The sequence below is a fragment of the Aethalodelphis obliquidens genome, unplaced genomic scaffold (assembly GCF_003676395.1).
Source record: "Aethalodelphis obliquidens isolate GAN/ISIS:26980383/991018 unplaced genomic scaffold, ASM367639v1 scaffold106, whole genome shotgun sequence".
Taxonomy (NCBI): domain Eukaryota; kingdom Metazoa; phylum Chordata; class Mammalia; order Artiodactyla; family Delphinidae; genus Aethalodelphis; species Aethalodelphis obliquidens.
Window position 1 is genome coordinate 654,376 of NW_020838050.1, and position 27,847 is coordinate 682,222.

The 27,847-nt window shown below is 35.8% G+C and overlaps 1 protein-coding gene across 1 annotated transcript; it reads left to right on the plus strand.

Moving 5' to 3' along the window:
• Positions 1-1,241: 1,241 nt before the first annotated feature.
• Positions 1,242-27,620, plus strand: LOC113614839 (sodium/hydrogen exchanger 2-like). The gene is given in 5 exon segments (XM_027096691.1): positions 1,242-1,416; positions 4,470-4,933; positions 5,454-5,708; positions 24,603-24,689; positions 27,546-27,620. Coding segments are annotated over 5 exon segments (1,056 nt in total).
• Positions 27,621-27,847: the final 227 nt, after the last annotated feature.

The window sequence follows — 27,847 nt, forward strand, 5'->3', positions numbered from 1 at the left end:
TTTGATAGGCCACAAACAGCCTATTTTAATTAGCATAAAATTCAAGTTTACTTATGTATAAGACAGAATGACTTCCCCATACCTCAATATGTGAAAATTTATTTCATCACATTTCACATTTAATTACATTTTCCCCAATTGCCACAAACAAAATAAATATGTAAATATTAAATTTTTGATGCTATTCTATTTGGTAATCTATGTAACAAGATGTCCTCTAAAGAGTTTGACAAAGGACAGCAACAGAAAAGAAGACACCAGGTTTAAAATTATGCCTAATTTGAGGATAATAAAAATGAAAAGGGCACAATGATACAAAAGGATATGTAACTATTCTGGAGATTGGCCTCTCTAGTGAAATCTCACTGAGTTTATAAGTAATCAATACATATTTTTCATGGTGAAACCTGAGAAAATTGATTAACAAGTAAAGTAGGCATAATTTACATGGAGTGGAAGTTGGAGTAGAAGGTGCTTGTCCTTTTTCAGAAGTTCTATTGAAAGATATCACATGGAAGATAGGAATTATGGTAAAAAAATAAAAATAGTATTTCTATTCCCCTCTTAAGTACTAGGCCATTTATTCATAAAAAAGAAAAGACTTTTCTCCTAGAATTTCCAGGAGCAGCTGATTTAATTTTGTTGACCCCTTCGCCTCTCTGTGGAAATAAGGAGCTCTACCTCTAGAGTTTTCCCCAAAAGACAGCTTGAATTTGGCATACTAGTTAGGATTCTCGTACGCAGAAGTCTTGATAGTCTCTGGAGATTTAGGAATTATTCTTGAATAGTTTTCCATATCCATTCTGAATTGGAGTTATCTTTAGTAAGAAAATAGATTGCTAAGTGGCCAGAATCCAGTTCCCAGTGAATTTCTTCCCTTGAGAGTTAGGACTGGGGGTAAAATCCTATTCCATGTCAATCAATGAATTTGTCCCAGCTTCCTCCCTTTGCTGGCTCTGGCTCTAATTTCATTCCAGGGCATAACAGCCCAGCATTTCTCTTCTAGGACTCCATGGAGCTGCTGGAATTTTCACTGATCCATTAAATGCTAGACAGCAGGACTAAGGGTCAGGGACAGCAAACTGCATTTGTGAGCAACTGCAGCTGCGGGGTGGGGGGGAGATTAAGTACTTTAGCAAGCACAGCTGGCAGAGCTGGTGGTGGCCCATGGGCTGGGCCTCCTCTTACCTCTGCTACTGGGGCAGCTCTGCTCCCAGCTTCTGGGCACCTCTGGGGGTAACATGCTGCACTACTGGGACCAGACGGCAAAAAATAGCAGCTGGGGACCCAAAAGAACACAGGAAAATGCCTCGATGGTGTCTGCTCACACACTCCTCTTTTCCCTGTATTACCAGCATGTGCAAATTCCTTTCGAGATCACACTCTGGATTATGTTAGCCTCTCTGGCAAAGATAGGTAAGTGAGTGGGCTTCCCTGGTGGCACAGTGGTTGAGAGTCCTCCTGCCGATGCAGGGGACACGGGTTCGTGCCCCGGTCCGGCAAGATCCCACATGCCACGGAGAAGCTAGGCCCGTGAGCCATGGCTGCTGAGCCTGTGCATCTGGAGTCTGTGCTCTGCAACGGGAGAGGCCACAACAGTGAGAGGCCCGCATACCGCAAAAAAAAAAAAAAAAAAAAGATAATTGAGAAACTTCCCAAGGCTCTCCTAGGGAGTTGCCTAATGGAGGAGGGGACTTTCAGGGCCTTTCCAGATGTTAAGAAAGGCACCTTTTCCTTAATAGACCAGAGAAAGGCAAAGTGGAATATTTGCCTCCTGAGCTCTGTCACAAGGATCTTTATCTTCATACCTCAAACCCTCTTGCAGTGATTATGTTCAAATGTTGGTGGTCTCCCAGCAGAAGGAGGTGGAATTAATGGGCTCAGCACAGGAACTTAGACTGCAAAGGGTCCCAGCTGTTCAAGGGTTGAGAAGATGAGGCATAACTTTAAAAGGGAGAACAGAGAAATCTTAATAGAATGATTCTAGCTGATCTGAGTCTTTAGGCAACCTTTTTTCCTCACAGGATGCTCATTATAGTTGCCAGGTAGTGAGAAAGTGGAACAAGTCCATTTCCTATTTTTTAAAAGATAGGCCTTTTTGTCACCACTCAGAATTTAAGTGGAAACACAAAGACTAAATCCAGCAAGAAAAGAAGAGCTGCTATGTTTTAACTATTTCACCTTTATGAACACCCTGATTTACTAGTGTTGTGATTCTCCTAAGGAGATTTATTATCAGTTATTCCTCTTATGTTCTTTAATAATTTATCAGACCTTTGCCTTGGTGGTATTAAAATTATGAGAGTCCTTTAACAGTTCAAAGTATTTATGATGAAGTTAACATTTTTAAGTAGGTTGAGAACCAAAAACAATGCCAGGAAAACATAAAAGACTGTAGAATTTTGTCATTTTAAAATGAATTTATTCTAAAATAAATCATGTTCAGCATTTCAAAGTGTTATTTAAGTGACTTTATAGACACCAAAGCTTTATCATTCATGAAATGTAATATTTAATGATGACACAGAAAATCCATAGATTCATAGCACGATAGATTGTCAGAGCTGGAAAAACCCTAGAAATCATTCTTATCCAGAGGCCCAGGGAGAGAAGATGCTTTGTGAAGTTCAACAAACCAGAACTAGAATGCTAGTCTCATGCTTCCTTGATTAGAAATACATGCTGTTTTGGGTGATAGTAATTAGCACTTGTGGATTCTTTTAAATTATTAGGGTTAATAATTAAGGTTATTAGGGTTAGGTTTCTTTTAAATTATTTTTTCAGTACTAGATATATTGATTGTAATAAATAGTCTAATTAAATGTTAATTTCAGGATAACAGGGCAAAGGGACTTCCCAGTAGGTCTTCCATCCCAATGTGTTTAAGTAGGACTTTATTGAGCCATCACTGACAGATAATATTTTGCTGTGACCTTGTAAGAGAATGTAAATTTAAAAAAAATTCCTTGTTAGCATTCATTCAACAAATATTTTTGAGCACATTTTATGTGTGGAGCATTATATTGGGCCCATGGGCTACAGAGATGAATAAGACCCCATCTTTCCCATGAGGAGTTTTCAAATTATTTCAATGCCTAGAGGAAATAAGTGGTTCTGTAGAGGATAAAGAGAGACCTAGCATGGTTTAGTGGAAAGATAAGATTACTTTGAGCTATTTAATATTTGCTCAAATTTAGGAGCCAGTGCCTGGCACATAGGCAATCAGTATGTGTTAGATGATTGAAGTACTTCTTTGGCCTCATATTTATCATTTCTAATATGGGGATAACAGTATTTACATCGCTGTGTTGGTATGATGAGAAAATCAAATAGAAGAGTATACATGAAAGCACTTTTGAAACTATTTAAAGTCTAGCTTAGGAACCAACTGACTTTCTTTTCTAAAAATATATTTATTATTTATTTGATAAGTATCTTTTGAGCTATTTCTATGTGCTATCAGTGTGCTAGGGGATTAATGTAAAAACTAGCTTCAATCCTTGAGAAAGTTGTAGTCAAATTAATTAGCAAATATTTTAGAAAGGGATCTCAGCAGTGTATTAGTGGTGACTGGGGCAGAGAGGAAGGGGATGGATTAGCTCAGATGACCATTAAGGTCCTTTCTATAGCAGAGAGGATTGATGACAATTAGAGTCGTTATTTATAGGCTTCATGTAAGCTAGAGCATGATGATGTGGCATATAATGTGGGCAAAGGTAAAAGAATACAGGATAAAACAGAGAACTGCTGCTATGTGGGTTGCTAGATATGGCTGCATTTCCCTCGTGGGATGAAAGACTCATATCATTGTATGAGAAAAAACTAACTTTATAGTTGGGATTGTATTTTGATAATTCAGTAGCATGCATTAGTGTTAAGACCATATCTGTCAATCAGACCAAGTGACAGTTTGGGGTAATTATAGGAACACTAAGCTAAAAGTCAGGAGACCTGGCTGGGTTGTCACCTCAGTTCTGCCACATAATTACCATTTAGCCATGAAAAGTCACTTTACTTCTTTGGCCTCAATTTCCTTATAAGTAGTTGTGATTCCTCATCAATGAAGAGTTAGTTATTATTACTAAAGCCCTTTTCAACTCTTATTATTCAAAGCAGACATTTGAATTATGGTTGTCATTTCTATATTTTTAAGTTTCTGATGTCTTTGACTATGATCATGAGAAGAGCAGAAGAATATTGCCAGCTGATAAATGCATTGTTTCCATTTTAAAACATGTACTCACATTTGAAAATGATTCAGTGGACACTGAAAAAAAATATTTTCCATTATAAAGAAAATTGTCTCCACTCATGCATCTGCATCTTTATCAAGTCATTATTAAAATGTAAAATGCAAAATGACTGAGAAGCTATTTTCCTGAAATCATGAGGCTTGAGAAGAAGGCTGACATATAGAGATGACTGATAATAAAGATGTTATAATAGTCTATCTTTTTTCTCTCTTCTAGGATTTCACCTCTATAATAAGTTACCTGCAGTTGTACCTGAAAGCTGCCTCTTGATATTTGTAGGTCTCATCATGGGAGGACTAATTTACAGTTTAAATGACAAATCCCCACCAGTCATAAACAGTGATATATTTTTCTTGTATTTACTTCCACCAATAGTCCTTGATGCAGGATATTTTATGCCTAGTTGGCCATTTTTTGAAAACATAGGGACCATTCTGTCATATGCTGTAGTTGGAACCATGTGGAATGCATTTGGGATAGGCCTTTTCCTCTATGGCATATGTCAGGTGAAGTACTTCAAACTTCAAGATGTGTCATTGCTCCATAACTTTTGGTTTGGTAGTTTGATTGCTGCAGTAGATCCTGTGGCTGTACTCTCTGTATTTGAAGAAATTCATGTGAATGGAAAGCTTCATATTTTGGTGTTTGGAGAATCCCTCCTTAATGATGCTGTTACTGTTGTAAGTATCCGAAGCATGAGCTTTCATGGTAATTAATTAGGTTCTCTTATGGTCACCCTTGGAATTTAAATAAGAATTGAATTCTGGTTTAGACCATGATTGAGCAATTTAGTCTTAGGAATAAGTTTATGAATTGAGAGAATATGATTTACTGGTCATTAATATGTTTTCAAAAATAACCATGCTTTTTTGATACTATACTAATCTTGTATCAGTTTATTAAACTAGGATAAAACTTCTGGAGGCCACAGTCTTTCTAGTCATGTCAAATAAGAATATTTTAGCCATGAAGCATATAGTCACAGCCCATCAGACAATTTTCAAACAGAATCATACATAATTTGATATTGACTTGTAGAAATATCTTTTGATGTAGGGAAGATTTCTAGGAACTCATGTTGGGAAAGAAATGGGGAGTTGGAGGACTTCAAAGTTGAGAAACCTCAAAATAGAAGGATACATAGGGCATAAGTTGAGACTTTTCTAATTGGTAAATTCACTCTAATCTTTTTTTATGAAGGTGCTCTATAAGTTGTTCAAATCTTTCTCTGAAATGCCATCTATCAAACCATTGGATATTTTGGCTGGGATAGGGAAATATGTTTTGGTTGGAATAGGAGGCATTTTCACTGGGCTCCTGTTTGGCATGGTTGCTGCCTTTACCACACACTTTACCAAGACCAGCTGGGTCATCAAACTTCTCTTTATCTTCTTATATAGCTATCTCTCCTACCTGACAGCTGAAATGTTCCATCTCTCAGGGATTGTGGCATAAGTATCTGGAAAAGTCTTTGATTTATTGAATTTCTTTTAGGAATTGAGTCTGATTTCCCACTAGAAATCTAGGAAATTGCATTACCTAGATATGGGAGAAGGACCCTCCCTTTATGTTCTTCTAGGGTTTCCTGTTATCTCTAATAGTCACTTAGTCATAGCTCTGCAAGTGTTATTGTGGTCAAGTTCATGGGCTCCCTGTAGAGACTAAATGACTACATCCCAACTACCTTGCCTATTTTGGGGCGGGGGTCAGTATGACTCTTCCATTGTATAACAAAAATGCTGAGAATTTGGCATGGGACTACCTAGGGCAGTTCTCTATCTTTGCAGGGGAGAATCATTTCTCCTAATGGATTAGTTATCTGAGCCCAGTAGCGTTCCAGTGGTAAGTAATTAGATGGCCCAGCATATAAATAAGCTTGGCATTAGTCCTTGTATAGATGAACTTTCTGCCATAACAATTAAGTAATTTTATTACTTCTTTTGTAAACCATATGGCATGTTATTTTTTTTTTCGTATCCATCACTGGCATTTAACCAATGATGATAGTACCTCATATCTAGTAATTAGCTTGTAAGGCTAAATGCCCACATGGTAAGTATTAACACCAAAATGCTTTTGTACTAGGGTTCAGACAGACCATCCCGTTCTGTGTTTTTAAAAGGAATAGAATGCTTTTTTTTTTCCAAATGTTGCATGTTTTCTGAAAGCTTAAAACGAAAAAGAGAAAAGATTGATTTTTTTTTTTTTTTTTTTTTTTGCAGTACGCGGACCACTCACTATTGTGGCCTCTCCCGCTGCGGAGCACAGGCTCCGGACGTGCAGGCTCAGTGGCCATGGCTCACAGGCCTAGCTTCTCCGCAGCATGTGGGATCTTTCCCAACCGGGGCACGAACCCGTGTCCCCCGCACCGGCAGGCGACTCTCAACCACTGCGCCACCAGGGAAGCCCGAAAAGATTGATTTTTAAATTAAGTTCTATAGAACTAATGCCATTTGATTTTAGGTTGCTCTAAGTTCTAAATGGAATTACTGTACATGATAAATGTCACAGTATAGTGCTTGAAATTAGTCTGTTTTAAATAAAATGTTCTAGGTTGAAAGCAAGGATTCTATCTAGGGTCTGGGTGATTGTATTTTAACTTGTTGAGGGATGTAGTTTGTGCTTAAATTGTCTTTGATTTTTATTGTTTGCATTACCTATTAATGAAAGACATGTTAAAAAAATCCAATAAAGGAATTGGATTAGGAAATTTAAATTTAATTCTTCTAATCCAGGGCATTTTCCAAAGCTTTGAATACAGTATCTTTTAAGTGGCTTCCTTCTTTTGAGCACCCTGGTCTTTTAAAGAACTTTGCAACGTGGAGAGTATTGCCATGTCTGTGTTGAGTCCTGAAAGAAACAGGGGGTCTCTCAGGTTAAAATGAATCCCAGTCAATCTTTTTCCATTGTCCCTGAGAGACACTTTAATTAAAAAAACAGACAAGGGGCTTCCCTGGTGGCGCAGTGGTTGAGAGTCCGCCTGCCGATGCAGGGGACGCGGGTTCCTGCCCCGGTCCGGGAGGATCCCACGTGCCGCGGAGTGGCTGGGCCCGTGAGCCATGGCCGCTGGGCCTGCGTGTCCGGAGCCTGTGCTCTGCAACGCGAGAGGTCACAGCAGTGAGAGGCCTGCATACCGCAAAAACAAACAAACAAACAACAAAAAAAAACAGACAAGTATTTATGAGCTCCTGTATGTTTAGTGCTATTCTCATTGTTAGGAGTGATAAAAGTTACTTTTTAAAAAAATTAAATTCTTGCCTTCAGAGATCTTATAATCTACTTAATGATGAAAAACATACACATGAAATAATAGGTTGACAAGAAAGAAAGATGGGAAATACTCAAATGTACGGTAACAATGAAGAGCACTTATCTGCTGTCATGCCTGGGCCTGGGCCAGAGTTCCTTGTGGAGAAGGGAAGGTCTGAGACCTAGGGGAAAAGCAAGAGTTGGGGGCGCGGTGTAGAAAAGGGAGAAGAGGAGGCTGGCTTCATGGCTCTCTCAACACTGAAGACCTAGAGGCTATAGAATTTTCTGCCTGCTTCCTCCTTTTGCCTTCCATAATAACTTCTTTTAATCTTTAGTGCCATTAAATATTGCACAGTTTTTGATTCATATTAACTGCCTTAAGTGTGAGGACAATTTGTAACCAGCTACTCATTAAATCTTCCAGAAAGTGGCCACAAGGTACTTAATTATTTTTACCTTATGCATATGTGAGCATGTTTTATCCATCGCCACCCCCAAAGATTGTGAGCTCCTGTAAGATAGTGACAATATCCTCTGTACTTTTCTGTTTTAACTAATTAACTAGCATACCATAGATGCTAAATATTTATTGAAGATAAGTTTTATTACTTTATTTATTTAGTATTATTATTACTTTACTTTTGTGTGCCTCCTAGAGAAAAGTTAGACTGGTAAAATGCTTTGGGGACTGGTAAAAATATTGTTATTTTGTTACCAAACTCAAGTTCAGCTGCTTGCCTCTTGAAAGCTGATACTGGAGACACAAGTGTTGGTTGGAAAAGGAAAAGTTGCTTTATTCAGGAGGCTGGCAACCTGGGGAGAAGGTGGACCAAGAACCAATTCCACAGATTCTGCTCAGCCATGAAAGTTTTTAAAGGGGAAAGGGGAAGCTAGTTGCAATTAATTATTTGGGGAGGGCGTCAGAATCTTGGTCATCTTTCACTGTGTGCAGACTTACTGACTCCTTGTGATCTTTCTTTAGATGCTACCTTGTTCATGCAGTTTGCTAGTGAGGTTACTGAAGGGGAAGATAGGGAAAAGATCTAGTCATAGGTTAATTACTTATTCTTCATTCCTACTACTTCAGTCTAAGAAAAAAAATCAACAGGTTAGACAAGGCATTATGTGATCAAAATATTTGAGAAATATGCTTGGGCCAGAGATTAGTGAAGCATGGGGGCACCTGGTGTAAGGTTAAGTTAAAATACAGCTGCTAAAGTGATGGGACAAAGGGCCTCCTGCAAAGAGCTGCTTCCTGCAAAAATCTGTTTCCTGCAAAGAGCTGCTTACAATTTGATAGGTGTATTAAATACCTAGTAGCCCATGTAACAGTGCTAGGTGCTACATACAAAAATTGTATACAGAGATACAACCCCTTTTTTAATTATTAGAGCTTGCTGTTACTTCAACACTTTATATAGTAAGGGTGAAAGCAAATAAGAGTTTGAAATTGATAGTCTAAGTGGTCTAAAAAGAAAGCTGTTCTCACCTTAAAATCCTTGTTATAATATTTTTTTAAAAAAAAAACTAGTATTAGAATTTGATTCCTAAGTGGCTGTACTTCAAAACAATACTATTTGTCTCCCCTTTTTTAAATGTTTTGCTGAATTAAAACTTTGGATTTGTACAGTGAAAAGAGAAAGAAATGAAAAGGAAAAAATGGGTGACCAAAAGTCTGTTGGGTGACAGCTGATAGTGAAGGGAAAAGAAATAAAAGAAGTAGGGACAGGAAACCTTATAAAGTAGGTGAGAATTATTGCCAAATTAGCACATGGGGTGTGCCAGACTATCAATATAAGAACACAAATTTAACTTATGTAGGCAGGCTTGATTTGTTTTGCATGGAGAGCTACAGGAACCATATTTGATTATTACTGGTAAAGGTCTCACATGGATCTTTTTTGACAGGTGTTCTAAACTGTAAATTTTAGTCCTAGCCATTACCCAAAAAGGTGAATAGTTACAACTTAATTTTATAGTAATTTACTATTGCACCATATACAGTTTGTTATGTAAAGAGAAATCATAAGGTATGCAGAGTTATGAAGTAAAAAATACCTGAAAATTTTTGAGTTTAGTACAGGCATATCTCACTTTATTGTGCTTCATTTTATTACACTTCACAGTTATTGCATGTTTTACAAACTGAAGATTTGTGGCAACCCTGCATTGAGCAAGACTATCGGTGCCATTTATCCAATAGCATTTGCTCACTTCCTGTCTCTGTGTCACATTTTGATAATTCTTGCAATATTTTAAACCCTCTACCAGCAGAAAGATTACAACTCACTGAAGGTTCAGTTGATGGTTAGCATTTTTAGCAATAAAGACTTTTAAAATTAAGGTATATCCATTGATTTTCAGACATAATGCTATTGTACATGTAATAGATTACAGTACAGAATAAACATAATTTTATGTGCACTGGGAAACCAAAAACTTCATGTGACTTGCTTTATTGCAATATTCACTTTATTAGAGTGATCTGGTACAGAACCTGCAATATCACTGAGGTATGCCTATATTCCACCTAGATTTTGTTGTGTTGTAGATCTTTGGCTTTTCTTCCTTATAAAGCACAGTCTTGGGGTGCTTACAGTAACTTTTTTTTGTATGAGAAGGATATTAATAACATTTTACTATATGAAAAATAAGTGATCTATGCAGGATAATTTTTTCTATTTTAACATGGTGTGGCATTGGGTGATAGAAAGGCCATAAGTACTGGAATTAGTCAGAGTTGGGTTCAAATATATGCTCTGCAACTTACTAGTTGTTTAACATTGGGCCAGTTAGTTAACTTATTTACATTTTGTGTATTTTGTGAGTTTATGAAGATTAAATGGAATAATTCATGAAATGTGAGTATCATGTATTAGCAGTATCAATATTAGCAGTTCTAACCATTTTATTAGGAATGTGTTATATTTAATAGTTAATAAATGAAAATGTATTTTAATCCTGCTTTATCCCCAAATTTTACTTAAATAGCTTTTCCTTTACCTGATATTGCCACCTTCATTAGCTCTTCTTACCCTAGCTAAAAGAAATGACCAAATTATAGTTCTGGTTTTGCATAATTGATCTTTCACTCTCACCTCTCTTTATACCTTCTTTTTGGTGTCATTTCTAAAAAAGAATTAGAAATGACCTAAGTGTTGTGGAGGGGTACTTTAAAACCACAGCTACTTCATTCATCTTTTATCTGGTTATTGTCTTTCTTTATGAGATGTATGAAGGTATGTTTTTCTATAGTTAGAAAACAGAATAGAAAGAAAAATTACAATCAATCTTTGAAAATAATCAGTTTATATGCAAATTGTATTTCTAGCTTAATGTATATACTGTCAGAGTGACTTCATGTTACCTATGATCATAAAGTGATTAAGAGTAGGAACCATGTCTAAAAATAGAATTACCATATGACCCAGCAATCCCACTACTCCGCCTATACCCAGAGAAAAGCATAAATCTAAAAGACACATGTACCCCAGTGTTCATTGCAGCACTATTTACAATAGCCAGGTCAGGTCATGGAAGCAACCTAAATATCCACTGACAGATGAATGGATAAAGAAGATGTGGTACATATATACAATGGCATATTACTCAACCATAAAAAGAAGAAAATTAGGTCATTTGTAGAGACGTGAATGGACCTCGGGACTGTCATACAGAGTGAAGTAAGTCAGAAAGAGAAAAACAAATATTGTGTATTAACACATATATGTGGAGTCTAGAAAAATGTTACAGATGAAGGGGTTTGCAAGGCAGAAATAGAGACACACATGTAGAGAACATACATATGGGCACCAAACGGGGGAAGTGGGGTGGTGGTGGTAGTGGGATGAATTGGGAGACTAGGATTGACATATATACACTAATATGTATAAAATAGATAACCAATAATAACCTGCTGTATAAAAAAATAAATAAATAAAATTCAATTAAAAAAAGAGTAGGAACTATGTATGGGGGAGAAATCACACAATGCACCATACTGATCAGAAAATATTAAGCAGTATCAACTGGGAATTGCCTTAGATGTGGTCATAGTGCATGTCTGGTGGCAATAATATATTCTGGGTAATATTTTAATTAGTTACCACCTCTAAGATCCTCTAAGATGCAAATGTAGAACTCTCTTGTGCTGAAAGACACCAGACAGCATGTAGTATTTCAGGAATTTCAGCAGATGATCTATGTGAATCTTACTCCCTGAGGATTTCATTATTCCATTTCTCTCAAACAATCTCAAATTGACCCAAGAGAATGGACATTTGTGGTTATAGAGCTGCTTTTTTTTTTTTTTTTTTTTTTTTACAGAATAAAACCTTCATGTAACAGGTCGGAAAACAAGAAATTTATGATAATTATTAAGTAACCAAATGCTATTTATTGGAAGAAATTATTAAACATAGTGAAAATAAAAAGGAAATATATTCTCTGGAGATTAATTAGCACTTGAGAGTTCACTTAAGGCTTTTGATGCCCAATTATTTTTAGATGTTTTTTAAAATGAATTTTTATTGGAGAATAGTAGCGTTACAATGTTGTGTTAGTTTCTGCTGTACAGCAAAGTGAATGAGCTATATGTATACATATATCCCCTCATTTTTGGATTTCTTTCCCATTTAGGTCACCACGGAGCACTGAGTAGAGTTCCCTGTGCTATACAGCAGATTCTCATTAGTTATCTATTTCATATATAGTAGTGTATATATGTCAATCCCAATCTCCCAATTAATCCCACCCCCCTTATCCCCCTTGGTATCCATAAGTTTGTTCTCTATGTCTGAGTCTCTATTTCTGCTTTGCAAATAGATCACTTATACCATTTTTCTAGATTCCACATATATGTGTTAATATACGTTATTTGTTTTACTCTTTCTGACTTACTTTGCTCTGTATGACAGTCTCTATGTCCATCCACGTCTCTGCAAATGACACACTTTTGTTCCTTTTTATGGTTGAGTAATATTCCATTATAAATATATACCACATCTTTATCCATTCATCTGTTGATGGGCATTTAGGTTGCTTCCATGTCATGGCTATTGTAAATACTGTTGCAATGAACACTGGGGTGCATGTATATTTTTGAACTATGGTTGTCTCAGGGTATATGCCCAGGAGCAGGATTGCTGGATAGTATGGTAACTCTATTTTTAGTTTTTTAAAGAACCCCCATACTGTTCTCCATAGTGGCTGTATCCAATTTACATTCCCACCAACAGTGTAAGAGGGTTCCCTTATCTCCACACCCACTCCAGCATTTATTGTTTGTAGATTTTTTGATGATGGCCATTGTGATTGGTGTGAGGGTAATACTGCATTGCAGTTTTGATTTGCATTTCTCTAGTAATTAGTGATGTTGAGCATCTTTACATGTGTTTGTTGGCCATCTGCATATCTTCTTTGGAGAAATGTCTATTTAAGTCTTCTGCCCATTTTAGGATTGGGTTGTTTGTTTTTATGATATTGACCTGCAAAAGCTGCTTGTAAATTTTGGAGATTAATCCTTTGACAGTTGCTTCATTTGCAAATATTTTCTCCCATTCTGAAGGTTGTCTTTTGGTCTTGTTTATGGTTTCCTTTGCTGTGTAAAAGCTTTTAAGTTTCACTAGGTCCCATTTGTTTATTTTTGTTTTTATTTCCATTTCTCTAGGAGGTGGGTCAAAAAGGGTCTTACTGTGAGTCATGTCATAGAGTGCTTGTTTTCCTCTAAGAGTCTTAGTGTCTGGCCTTACATTTAGGTCTTTCATCCATTTTGAGTTTATTTTTTGTCTATGGTGTTAGGGAGTGTTCTCATTTCATTATTTTACATGTAGTTGTCTAGTTTTCCCAGCACCACTTATTGAAGAGGCTGTCTTTTTTCCATTGTATATTCTTGCCTCCTTTATCAGAAATCAGGTGACCATACATGTGTGGGTTTATCTCTGGGCTTTCTATCCTGTTCCATTGATCTATATTTCTGTTTTTGTGCCGGTACCATACTGTCTTGACTTCTGTAGCTTTGTAGTACAGTCTGAAGTCTGGAAGCCTGATTCTTCCAGCTCTGTTTTTCTTTCTCAAGAATGCTTTGGCTCTTTGGGGTCTTTTGTGTTTCCATACAAATTGTGAAATTTTTTGTCCTAGTTCTGTTATAAATGCCATTGGTAGTTTGATAAGGATTGCGTTGAATCTGCAGATTGTTTTGGGTAGTATAGTCATTTTCACAATGTTATTATTCCAATCTAAGAACATGATCTATCTCTCCATCTGTTTGTATCATCTTTAATTTCCTTCATCAGTGTCTTATAGTATTCTGCATACAGGTCTTTTGACTCCTTAGGCACAACTGAGGAGTGTGCACTTGCTCCAATGATATCCCCCTCTACTTTCTCCAGCAGCAATATGGATTGGTTTAGAGATTATCATACTAAGTTTAGTAAGTCATAAAGAGAAAGACAAATACCATATGATATCATTTATATGTATCATCTAAAATATGATACAAATGATCTTATTTACAAAATATACTCATGGACATAGAAAACAAACTTACGGTTACCAAAGGCGAAAAGGGATAGTGGAGGGATTGGGATTAGCAGATACAAGCTACTATATATAGACTAGATAAACAAGAAGGTCCTACTGTATAGTACAGGGAACTATATTCAATATCCTGTAATAAACCATAATGGAAAAAGATATGAAAAACAATATATATGTATACATATAACTGAATCACTTTGCTGTATACCAGAAACTAACACAACACTGTAAGTCAACTATACTTCAATTGAAAAAAAGAAAGAGTAGTAATATGTTAAGACCTAGCAAGAGCAAATGTTAAAGATGAATGCAAGGATTTCTGTAGATTTGTATGTATAGTTTCGTGTGAAAATTCATGAGATGAAACAAATCCTCTTTCCAATACCATTTTATTTCTAAATTATAATGTGTAGATAACCACTACATCTGGTATGGGAAAAGGAAAAAGATCCTTATCATAAAATAGTCAATGAGGTATCTGTACCTCTTTTAAGCCTGGCATCACAATTTAGTTTAATTTTGTGCCTAGATATACATAGGAAAGATGAGCTGAATACAGACCATATGAGGCTAGGAATTTTTTCCCTTTGGATTTTAGCCATATTAAATGATATATTTATTTGCAATTCTGTTAAATTAGATTTCTGTAGAATATTCTCATTCTTTTGATTTGGGGACCCACTTAGGATAAGTAATAAACAAAACTGAAAAGTCAGCATTCTGGCAATATGTCAATATTGCTGAAGCAATACACCTAAGCTGGCCAAAATGCAGTTTGACTCAAAGTATTCTGGATGAATTTCCATTTAGCCAAATGGTAATTTGGCCTCAAATGAATACCCTGTCGCTAACTTTGAGTTCTGGTAATTTTAATACAGCATAAGAATGATTGGAAATTTGATTATACATCTTTAAGCAGTATTGGAACAACTTAAATGTTCAACAGTGGGGAAGTAGTTATTATTAGAAAAATAATAATATGAAGTCATGTGTGGCTTTGGAAGGTTTTGTTCCAAAGTGTTAGCAATAATTTTCTCTCTGGATGGGTGGGATTATGGGTGTTATATGCTTCCTTTGCATATTTGTATTTTTCTCTAAGAGCTTCCATTGCTTTTGTAGTAATAAGAAAGAAAATTAAAAGGGTAAAGAAACTTAGTTTTTAAAAGAAAATTAAAAGCTCTAAAATTTTCAGTGGATTTAGCTCTCAATTATTTTAATCATACTGCTCTAATAGTTTGACTAAGTTTTCATTTTCTGGCACTGTGTAAAATATTTAAATTGAATTAAAATGTTTTTAAAAACAGTAATATGGACCAAAATTCTTAGTCATATACAGAGGCTGCCAGACTACTCCCACGGCCTCCAAATTGCCATATATATATATTTTCCAAACAAATCAATTTTGGCTAAATTGTCTGTTAGCCAACTTATTTCAGCTCAAATTTTGTGTAAGAATCCCCACTTTCAGCCCATCTGTCAAGTAACCTTGCATTCTCTTTCTGGTCTTGAAGTAAATTATCTGATAAACTCATTCACAATAAGATGTTCGAAACATAATCACTGGGAGTAAGATCTATGGGACAAAGGTTTAACTGGTGCCCTTCAAATAGTACTAGTACCTGAGCAAGCACTTCTCTCGTGGTTAAGGCTCATTTTTGAGACTACAGACAAATGTGAGGAATAAAAAGCTTTGGCTGAGGCTTGAGTCTCAGAACTCTAGACTCTGGGTGACAGGAGTAAAAAGAAACCTTTTTTCAAAGCCTTGAAGAACATGGAATCCTGGCTCATCAAAGATTAAAACCAACACAGGTCACATTACTTAACTTTTAGTTCACCAGCTTGGGTCACCTCACTAGTATTTATAAGACTGAAGAGAAGTTACATTCTGTTTGTAGAGACTATTTTTGCAGAATGCCCCAGATTAGTCCACATGGGCCTAAGGAAGGGAATTGCACTGCTTTCATCCTAAAAAACAGAAAAATCAAAGGAAAAACCAAAGCACAACCAAAATAAAATGTAACTATTTAAAGAAATCTCTCTGAGGAAATAAACCTTTAAATAGTTTAGTTAGTTTAGGCTTTTAAACTATTCATCACAAATCCTTAGAATTCCAATCTAGTTTAACACTAATTTATTATAACATGTTTGTAGCATTTTCCTTCTGTTGATTACTCAAGTATTCTACTTATTGGAAAATTTAGGAGTTCTTGTGCTGATTTTCTTCGTGAACAAATGTCATGTGAATACAGTCACCAGAAAGGACCAATTTATTATAGCCTATGGAGGACTGAGGGGAGCAATCTGTTTCTCCCTTGATTTTCTGCTCCCAGAGTTTTCCAGAAAGAAGCTCTTCATTGCAGCAACCACAGTTGTTATCCTCTTTACCGTTATTGTTCAGGTAAACAAAACAAAGTAGTGCAATTTGAAACCTTACACTTAGATGGATATGAATGGGCCAACATTCTCCTTCAGAAACTTGAAATGAGTGTATATTTAGGAGAGACAATTATAGCATGTGAAATAGTCTCTACCATAACTCAAACAGAACATTTGCAAAACTTGAGATGAGATTTATTTTTAAATCAATAGGGGAATGGAAGAATTGCCATTTATTCAAGTGGTTGACACCAATAACTTTACAGCAAAGACTGCATTTTAGCTACTTAAAAAGGTAAGGTTGAGGGCTTCCCTGGTGGCGCAGTGGTTAAGAGTCTGCCTGCCGATGCAGGGGACACGGGTTCGTGCCCCAGTCTGGGAAGATCCCACATGCCGCGGAGCGGCTAGGCCCGTGAGCCATGGCCACTGAGCCTGTGCGCCCGGAGCCTGTGCTCCGCAACGGGAGAGGCCACAACAGTGAGAGGCCCAGTTACCACACACACACACAAAAAAAAGGTAAGGTTGAGGTTGAGAACAGAAGAGGAAATAAATATAATGCTTTAGGAGTTTCATTCTAAGGCAGCTTTTCTCTTGAATTATCTCTTTATCCTCTCCATATCACCATTTCCCTCTAATTGCCATTTCACTTCAGTTTTATAAAGCTGGGCAAAAGAATATTGAAATAATGTCTAAAAACCTATTCAGCAACTTAATGAGATAGTATTTCAAATTTTGGCTAAAATGTTTTAACGAGCATAATGATGGTGGATATTTGTGTGTGTGTGTGTGTGTGTGTGTGTATGTGTGTGGTGGAATAAGACAAGTCAGAAGATGTGAATCTGGCAGGCTTCCCTTAAACAAAATAATTATTTCTCTAGAATGGGTGAGATCATTCCTTAGGCTTTGAATTTTTTGTTTTGTTTTATTTTGTTTGTAAATGACTGATTAAGGTTGAACATTTATTTTCTTCTCATTTAAAACTTAATGAATTGTATTAAACCAGTCCCAAATCAAATTGTGTTTTTATCTAAGCACTAACTAATTTTCACTTTAATATGTGTCATGTAGCGCAATGTTACTTCAAAATGCAAAGTCATTTTAAAGAATTAACTTTCAATTCCTATATCTTTTAGAATTCTTAATGTCTCTGATAATTTATCAGTAACACTCATGTTCTCCTTTAATTTTGCATTTCTTCCAGGTGTTCAAATGCATCTTACTCCTAGAGACTTCATCATTTGATATTTACATTTTCCCATTGATTAATACTGTAATCCATTTAAGACCCTGATTGGGGAGTTTAGGTGTTTGGGGGAGGTGTTGTTGGATGATTGCAATTGTAGACAGATTGTACAATGACATCTCATGTTATTCTAACACCATCTAGTGGTTAAAATATTTTCAGAAATTTAAAGTTTATTTAAGAATTAAGACCCATTGGGGGAAAAAAAAACCTCAAAGTACAATGTTATATTTTACTTATTGGAGATTGATAAAATTGCCATGATGTGCTTCATGCAAATGAGTACCTGGTCCACCATCAGTAGAACATGTCTTTCAAATTTTTTCTGTGATACACTGGACATGCTCTGTAGTGATCTGGCCATTTTTACCCCTTTATTCTTCTTGAGGGGAAAAGAGGACTAGAGTTAAAATCAGAAGACCTGGGTGCTATTCACAACTTTATTCCAGATGAGCTTTCTATCTTGGACATTTTACTGATTACTCAGTATCTCTTTTTTTGTAGAAAGAGGATACAGGACCTATCTTTCAGGGTTGTTTGTTATAAAGATCAAATAGTAATATAAGTTTAAAAGCATTTTGTGTTTATAAGGTATTATTTTTATTATTACTATGACTGAGCACACTCAAGAAATTTATCTTCACATGCTGTGTCAGCTTGTCAGTTTCACTTAACTACAATTTGGATTCTGCCCTCACTGTTCCACCAAAATTATTCTTGCCAAAATGTCTCTGCTGGCCTCCTTAGTGGCAAGTTAGGACACATTCTTTTGTCCTAACATTATGAAACTTGTCAGCACAGTTTTATACAGTGGGCTACTTCTTTCTTGAAATGCTTTTTTTTTTTTGCTTTTTTTGACATCATACCCTGCTAGTGTTTCTGTCTTTCTGGGCATTTCATAGACATCTTTGCAGGCTGATCCTTTTCTATTGGGTCTGTAAATGTAAGGGTTCTCCAGTATTAGGTCCTGAATATTCTGTTCTCCCTATACTTTTTCATTAGGTGTTTATATTCATTTTCATGGCTTCAAGCATAATATAAATTCTGATGACTTCTCTTTACCTGTAGTCCAGCTATCTACTCTGAGATCTAGATGTTTACATTCAACTGTTACTTCATACTTACACTTGGATGTCTCACAAAAATATCACAGCTGTTAACTGAAAAAAAAAAAGCACAACCTAAAAGTTGTGAGTTATGTTTTATTTGGGCACCTTACTGAGGACTATAGCCTGGGAACAGCCTCTCAGATAACTCTGAGGAACTATTTCAAAGAGGTAAGAGAGGAGCCAGGATATATAGGAGTTTTTGCTGAAAAAAAATGTAGTCAAACATCAAAACATTACTGCTAATCACAAAAAGCAGACATCCCAAGTTAATGATTTTAGTGCTTTTCTATGTATGGGAAGATGCAAGGGTCTGAGCTCATTGAAATTATTCCTTAGACATGCATCTTAACTTTCTAGGGCCACTGTACTCTTTTTCTCCATCCTGAATTCCTCTCAGGGCATACCTTTGGGGGTAGCTGCAGTGGCTGATGGCTTGATGGCAGGCAACATTCATTGTCTATGGGAATGGCAGGCAACATTTGTTTTCGTCCACACAGGCAATATATCTACAGAGGATAAATCTGATCCTCATCTGTTTTGCTTCTGTCTTAGTAAATGGCTCTGATATCCATCCATTTACTAAGGCTAGAAATGTAGAATACATCTTTGATTACTTCCTTTTACTTATCCTTCACGTCAAACCCTGTGGTTTCTAACTCCAAAATAGATCTTCAGTATATGTATTTAACTTTTAAAAAGTTTCTAGATATACAAAATTGTATTAATAATATATTTTGATTTATGACACACTAGAATCATTGGCCCATACATGGCATTTATTTATTCATTCATTCATTCTTTCAGTTAATACTTCTAACAGTTGTGAGCCCAGTACTAAATTTGAGAAAGTTAACAATAACCCGTGCAATGCATTCCTATCCTGTTTTCTTTCATCTCTCTCTCTCTCTCACAGGTAACTGATATCCTGAATGAATCATTTACCAATCTCTTGTCTTTTAAAAAATAGTTTTTGAAATCACATATTACACACATAGACACACATAAACAATATATTGATCAGTTTAAATTGTATTCTAACTTTATAAAAGTGTGTATGTGGGGGGGGTGTATGTGTATGTTTTGCATGTGGCCTTCTGGAATTTTTTGGTCTATTAACATTTTATTACTAATACTTATTCACATAGTTGTGAGTAGTTGTAGCTCATTCATTTTCAGTGTTCTACAATACTGCATTTTATGATTATACACCAATTTATTTATTCATTGTCCTTTCAATTGATATTTTTTCTTTTTTGCTTTTACAAATGGTGTTGTCTAAAATATTCTTGTATCTGTCTCCTTGTAGAATCTCTATGCTATTCTCCATTACTATTGCCATTATCTTAGTCCAAGCTACTATCATCTGTTTCCTGAACTGCCTTAAAATTTTCCATTTTCCTTTCCCCTTTCAATCTGTTATCCCCACAGAATCAAAAGCAATATTTTTAAAACACAAATTTTATTACTTTCCAAAATTCTTCTATTGGTTCTTTTTGAACTTTTAATAAATTCCAAAACACTTAACATGACTATAAGCTGTGACAAATATGGCTCATGTCTACCTTTGAAGCCTCACATATTTGGGCCATTCTCCCTCTTGATCACTGTGTTTTAAAAGACTCTTTAACTGCTTCAAATTGACAAACTTTTTCTCAATTTGGGGTTTTCCAAAAGGTCATTCCTTCTCCCTAAAACACTATCTCCTAAGTTCCTTGCATATCTGTCTTCCTTTTATCCTTTAATCCTCAGCTATATACGACCTCCTCAGAGAAGCCTTCCCAGACCTTCTATGTAAGTGCGTTTGATTTTATTTCTGGGAGAGCCGAAACTGTAATTAAACTATGTCTTGTTTTGATGGTTTAGGGCTTAGTATAAGCATCTCCATTTTGGGCCTATTGTTTTGAACACTTTCATAGAATGTATCACTATATGTATGTATGTATGTATGTATGTATCTATCTATCTACCTATCAATCTTTTAGTTATTTTCTTCTCCACTTGGGTGATGTCTGTCTCCTCTACTAGGCTGAGTTCCATGAATGCAGAAAACATATATGATTTATTCTCCACTATATACTCAGAGTCTACTAGTGTGGGCTCCAATGAAATGTGCAATAAATATCTGTGAAATAAATGGATAAATAGTAAATAAAAGTTAATTTGGAGTATGAATATAAATTATGAACATATATAGTAGAGCTTTGAACTTGAGACCATTTTTTTAAAAAAACATGATTTTTATTGATTTACTCAAGACTTCATTTAACCAGCTATGCTACAGAGATTCAAAATGTGGAATAAAATTTTGTCTCTCACCTATATTTTACATCTTCAAAAGACCAGAATATAATAGTACAAAATACATAAAATGGGTTATAAGAGGATATGTCACTGGGTCAGGTTGGTTTGACATCTTTATTTTAAAAGCATTAATTTTGATCTATCCATGGTAGACTGAATGAAATGAATTAAAGTAAGTGAAGATGGAGAGTTGCATGGATGGGTTTAAAAATGCAAATATGGAGTCAACCTTTCAAAATGCCAGGTCATTAGACAGACCTGCTCACACTAGGAAGCTTTTTGCCTGTGATAAACACTGTTAAAGGATGTAGTTCTATCCCATGAAAGCATTGTATGATGATTTTTCAAATGTCAGAATGAATTTAGTGGAATCGCACAACTCAAATGTCACCTAAAAAGTGGGAATTACACAAAATTACTTATGAAAACCATATGAATAGGACGATCTCCTGACTTTGGGCAATTCAGGTGCATTTGCAAAAAATTACAGCATTCCAAATTGTAAAGGAAGCTTTTGGGGTGACATGCTCATTTGGTGTGTTAAAGAAACCAGGGCCTAAGTAAGACATTTTTGTCATTTAACAGTGCTGAAGAGCTGATGAAGAGCTAGGACACCCTGAGTTTCTTTTAAGTTTCAACCTTAACATTAATGGGAATTATTACCTGCTTCTTTCCACATCTCTGAAATAAGGTGAAAATAGAAACCTTATGGGGATGCATTTTCAAAGTGTTTTGAAAATGACTAAGTAGTGTGGAAGTTCATTGAAAGCAATAGATTTTGTTGTTTATTTGCAGCCAGTTTTTTTCCATATTCCACCTCATGTTTTATACTTCAGTTGACAGCTTTCTTTCTTAAAGTCCTTGTTCCCACGTGTAAATGTTAGAGCAAATCTCAACTTCTCTTACTTTTCATTCAAGCATACTTTTGTTTAAAAAGACAAAACAAAACTAAGAAAAGAGAACTCTGCAAAGAGCAACTTGTTTTATAGTAGTCATCCATGGAAGCTCCTTCAACATCCCAACATAACTGCATCTGCTCCTAGCCTTTTCTTTCTTCTTATTACAGAGCTGGGGTCTTGTATCTCAAGCTATGCTCTGTAATCTATTCCTTTCTTGTCTTGCATTTTCAATCATTCATTTTGTCTCATGTATATTCACACTCTTCTTTTCAACTAGATCCTTCCCATCAACTTTAAACAGGCTCAAGTTACTCCTATTTAAAACACAACACAGGGCTTCCCTGGTGGTGCAGTGGTTGAGAGTCTGCCTGCTGATGCAGGGGACACGGGTTCATGCCCCGGTCTGGGAAGATCCCACATGCTGTGGAGCAGCTGGACCCGTGAGCCATGGCCGCTGGGCCTGTGTGTCCGGAGCCTGTGCTCCCCAACAGGAGAGGCCACAACAGTGAGAGGCCCGCGTACCACAATAAAAAAAAAAAACACAACTACAAATCTAAAGTAATTCTCTCTTTTGACCTCATAAATCTTTGCTGCTCCCATCTCTTTTATTAAGGTTACTAATGGCATGTGCAATCCTCATTTCACTTGAGCCTTCACAGGGATTCCACATGAGTCAAACTTCCACCTTCTTGAAATATTGTCTTTTTTGTGCTTTGTGACAACTCACTTTCTGATTTTCCTCTTACCTCTCTGGTTCCTCTTTCTCTGTCTCTTTTGCAAGCTTATTCTTATTGTTATATCACTAAATATCAGAGTTCCTCAAAGATTGCTGTAGAGCCTTTCCTCTTCTCACTCTTTACTCTTTCCCTAATGATTTCATCCATACCCACATAACGTCTTCATTTACTCACTGTATACATACGACTTATGAATTTATATCTCCAGCCTAAATATCTGAGTTCTAGAACATACAGTTTTCTTGACATCCTCACTTGGCCATCTCACAGGGATCTTAAGTTTTGTATGTTTAAAATTAAACTTTTGATTTTCCCTGTCAATCTAGTTCCTATCTTTAGTCGTCCTCATTTAGATTAGTGTTACCATCCTCTACCCCTTTTGCTCAAGCATGGAATCTTAGTGTCATCCTTTCTGTCATACTGTCCTTTTTTATGTCTATTTGGTCACTAAGTCAGTTTCTTTGTATCTGCTCTGCCATCATCTTTGTCTAAGCTATCACCATCTCTAACATGGAATACAAAAAACGGTCTCCTAAACCATCTCCTCATATCCATTATGGCTCATTTTCAACACATTTTCCACACTGCAGCTAGTTATCTTTTTAAAGCACAAATCTGGTCAAGCCATTTCAATTTTCAATTAGTCTTAGAATTTTTAAAAAATGGTTAACACAGCCTGGAAAGCTTTGCATTGTCTAACCCCAGCCTCTCTCTCCAGTCTTAATAATAATATGATCTCCCTTGTACTCTACAACCCAACTACACAAGGTTTTCATTTTCTCTAATATGCCATGCCAAGGAGTGTTATCAGTGTTATTATTCCCTGAGCCAGGAATGGTTCTTTCCCCTTCATATAGCTAAAGTCTGCTCATCCTTTAGGTTTTAGCTTAGGAAAAACTTATCCTTCAATTTAAACTATGTTACTCTGTCATAAACCAGATTCATTTCCTTCAGAACACTTATCTCAAGTTGTAGTTGTTCATTCATTAATGCAATTATTAAACTAATGGCTCTCTCCCTGAGACATACTACACTGTAACCTCCATAAGACTATGGGCCCTTTCGACTTTACTTTCCCATTGTAACTCCAGTGTCTAATATAGAATTTGGCAATAATACATGTTCAATAAATATTGTGGCACAACTCGATGAATATTTATTAATATAGAATGTTTGCTTCTTTTATTATCCCTCTTAAGAAAAATTTAAAGTAACATGTGGAGAGGACTGTAATCCCATATATAATGGATGATGAATAATAAAGACAAAATGGTATATCTGAGGTATTTGGCAATAATTGAAATGAAAATCTCTTACAGCACTTTGGCTCTGTGATTTGACTACTTCTTTCTGTTTTTGAAATATAGTGGTAGATTTTGTGTGTGTGTGATACGGGGGCCTCTCACTGTTGTGGCCTCTCCTGTTGTGGAGCACAGACTCCAGATGTGCAGGCTCAGCGGCCATGGCTCACGGGCCCAGCCGCTCTGCAGCATGTGGGATCCTCCCGGACCGGGTCACGAACCCGTGTCCCCTGCATCGGCAGACAGACTCTCAACCACTGCGCCACCAGGGAAGCCCCAGATTTTTTTTTTAGGATTCATTAAATGACCCACATATTTGTAAACAATACATATATATATATATATATTCCCCATTGATCTTTGTGAGAGAAAACCACAGCATGTCTCTCTGGTGTTAGACCAATGTTGCCTCTGAATTTTAAGAGAATATTCTAAATTCCTATCATGGCCAGATTAAGAGAGATGTGCATATGCACTCACACATAGACACACAGACATGCAGAGAGACACACACACACAGACACACACACACCAGGGAAATATTCAAGCACTAATTTCATATGAAAGAAATTCAGCTTTCTGTTTTTCATTTTGTAGGGGATGGCCATTCATCCTCTTGTTGACTTATTAGATGTGACTAGAAGAGAGACTTCTCCAACTGTGAGCGAACAAATTCTCATTCGGGTAAGATGTCTATACATCACGTAGGTCATTTTGTCGACTGGAACTAACCCTTGTATATTAGGTCCTTACATGTTAGGTCTTCTTATACTTGAATTTCTCTAATAAAAGGAGACGTGATTTTATGAATTCTGAACAGGTATTTGTTATACTGTGACAATCTGTAATTTGAAAATCAATAAGTCAGTTCTTCTGGTAAGAGGTAAGAACAATGGAAGTCTGAATTCTAGCATTTGCTCTGTTACTATCCAACTTCCCTCATTATCTTAGAAAAGTCTTTTAACTTTTTGTGACCTTGGTTTCATAATCAGTAAATTTAAATGGTTGTTTAAATGATCTCTGAAGTCCTATCCAGGTTGAATAATCTATGAATTATGAGTTATTTTACTTCAAATTATAACTGTTTTTGGTTTAACATATTAATTCTTAATACTAGACTAAATTATCCAGTAACTTAGTTAATTCTCTACTTGATATCATAAAGCAATTGCTTATAAGATGACCTATGTAATCCTTATGTAGCTGGAAAATTTTTCTTGGGGTAGTTTAGTCTTTGGTGGAGTTTTTTTTGTACCATCGAGTATTGAGGAAGTTAAAATTTCCATATTCAAATTGCAAAATATACTCTTTGAAATAGGGTTTCAAAATTACACAGAGTTTAGAAGAAAATGACTCATTTCTACGTTAGAAGTAAGGAGAAGTTCAGAGAAATTTAAAGATGTGACCTCTATATCACTTGGTTTTATCTTCTTATAGAAATAGAATTTGAATTGTTGCTTATCCCAAGTGGGCTTTTATAAAATATAACAATAGTAGTATTGAAATATAGAGAATGTTAAGAATGATTTCAAGATACCCTTAGATTTATTAATGTGGAAAAAGCTCTGGGAATTTTAGTCAAATAGGAGAAGAGCTAGCTTGTCTACCTTGCTTCTAACTTCAATGTGGCCCAGTTCATAATTTTCTGAGATACATTTTCAGCACATGTAATGGCTTTCTATACATAAAACACTTAAGTTTTATTAATAACTATGTGCCTAAGAATGTGTACAGATAAGTGTGACTAATTCAACATTTTATGTTATTTTCTTCAAATTTTAATACTTGATTGCCCAATTTGTAAAAAAAAAAAAATATGTTGGGGTTTTTATTATAATGGAATTACATTTTTAGGCTATTTTGGGGAGAAATCATATTTTTTACTGTATTATGTCTACCATATGGATGACTTTTAATGACTGTATAATATATATTATATTGATAAGACATAATTTAATTTATTTAACCAATTTATAGGACAGAGTCAAACTTTATTTTCTTTTTTCCAACTTTTTATTTTAAAAATGTCAAGCATACAGATTTCAAAGATAGTTCAATGAATATGTATATACCCTCTACCTGGATTCAGTGTAACCTTTGCCATCTTTGCTTTACCACTCTGTCTATATATGTATATATTATTATTGTCATTTGCTGAATCATTTGAGATTAAGTTGTAGACAGCTGACTATTCACTGCTAAATATTTCAGCATGTATTAATATTTCCTAAGTAAAAGGACGCTCTAGTACATAATCACAATTTTTAAATCAAATTCAGAGTTTAAAACTGAAACAATAGTGTAATCTAATATAACTCCATATTCAAAATTTTTCCAAGTGTCCCAATAATGTTTTTATAGTAGTTTTCTCCTGATCTAGGATCATACATTGTATTTAGTTGTCATATCTTTTTAGTTACCTTTAATCTAAAATTATTTTTCAGCGTTTTGTTGTTTGTTATGACACTGGCATTTTTGAAAAGTGCATGAAGTTACTTTGTAGAATATCACTCAAATTGGGTTTATTATTTCCTCATAAATATATTCAGGTTATTTTTTGTGATGTTATATCAAACTTTATTTTATTTATTTTTTTTATTGCGGTACACGGGCCTCTCACTGTTGTGGCCTCTCCCGTTGCAGAGCACAGGCTCCGGACGCGCAGGCTCAGAGGCCATGGCTCACGGGCCTAGCCGCTCCGTGGCATCTGGGATCTTCCCGGACCGGAGCACGAACCCGTGTCCGGAGCATCGGCAGGCAGACCCTCAACCACTGTGCCACCAGGAAAACCCCAAATTAAACTTTTAATCTTAGTATTTAAAGTCCTTTGTTAACTATTTTCTCTTCCCCACCCTTGACCTACATCTATCCAACCTTGTTTTTCTCATAAATCTCTTATATAGTTCCTTGTTTTCTCCCATACATTTTACTCACAATATTCCCATTACATAGAATGATTTATTTTTTCCATATGTAACCCCATTTCTTCAGGGCCAGCTCACAATGCACATTTTCATATAAGCCTTCTCTAACTCCATCTTTTTCTATTTCTTTCCTAAATTTTCCTTTTCTTGTTGCATTTATACATGTACACATGCCAAGTTTGAACTGTATTATCCTGCACATGCTTTGATCCCTGTCCACTTCTTTAAGTCTTGCCTCTTCAATTTGGTTCTATGTCCTTCAAAGGCAAGGGCCATGCCTTTTACTACTTTTATTTCCTTCCCTTTACCAGACCCAGATTTCTGGTAGATGAATGAATCTACCATATGATACTGATTGATATGTGCATTTTCAATTTTAAATGGAGTGTCTCCAATGCTTATACTAGAATTACTGCAGATATTCTTACATATATATATATATATAGATGCTTCTTTTTATGCTTACCCTGAAAAGAGCTTAAGATTAAAAAAATAAGCAAGTGGGATGAAATCAACAGTTTCGAAGACACTTTTGATGGATTCTTTTATTTGGTAGTAATTGACCAAGTTCCTCAAGCATACTGTATATTTAGCCATATGTTTTGTTCTATTGCAGTTATTTGATCATTTGCTGGCTGGCATAGAAGACATATCGGGACACTGGGGACAATATTACTGGAAAGACAAGTGAAAATTTGCCAAAAGTATGCTTATGTACATGTATAGAAAAGTGGAAGTGAGCCTGTATCTCTTTCTGTATGTTTCTCTTGGGTATAGTTGAGATTTATTCATCCACATGTTATAAAAAAGATGCAGCTAAAAAACAAAGACAAAGATCTTTCTTTTTCTTTTTATAATGAAGGACATGACTGATGCCAAGTCCAGACCCCAAAACTAAATTGTGTGCCATAAAATTCT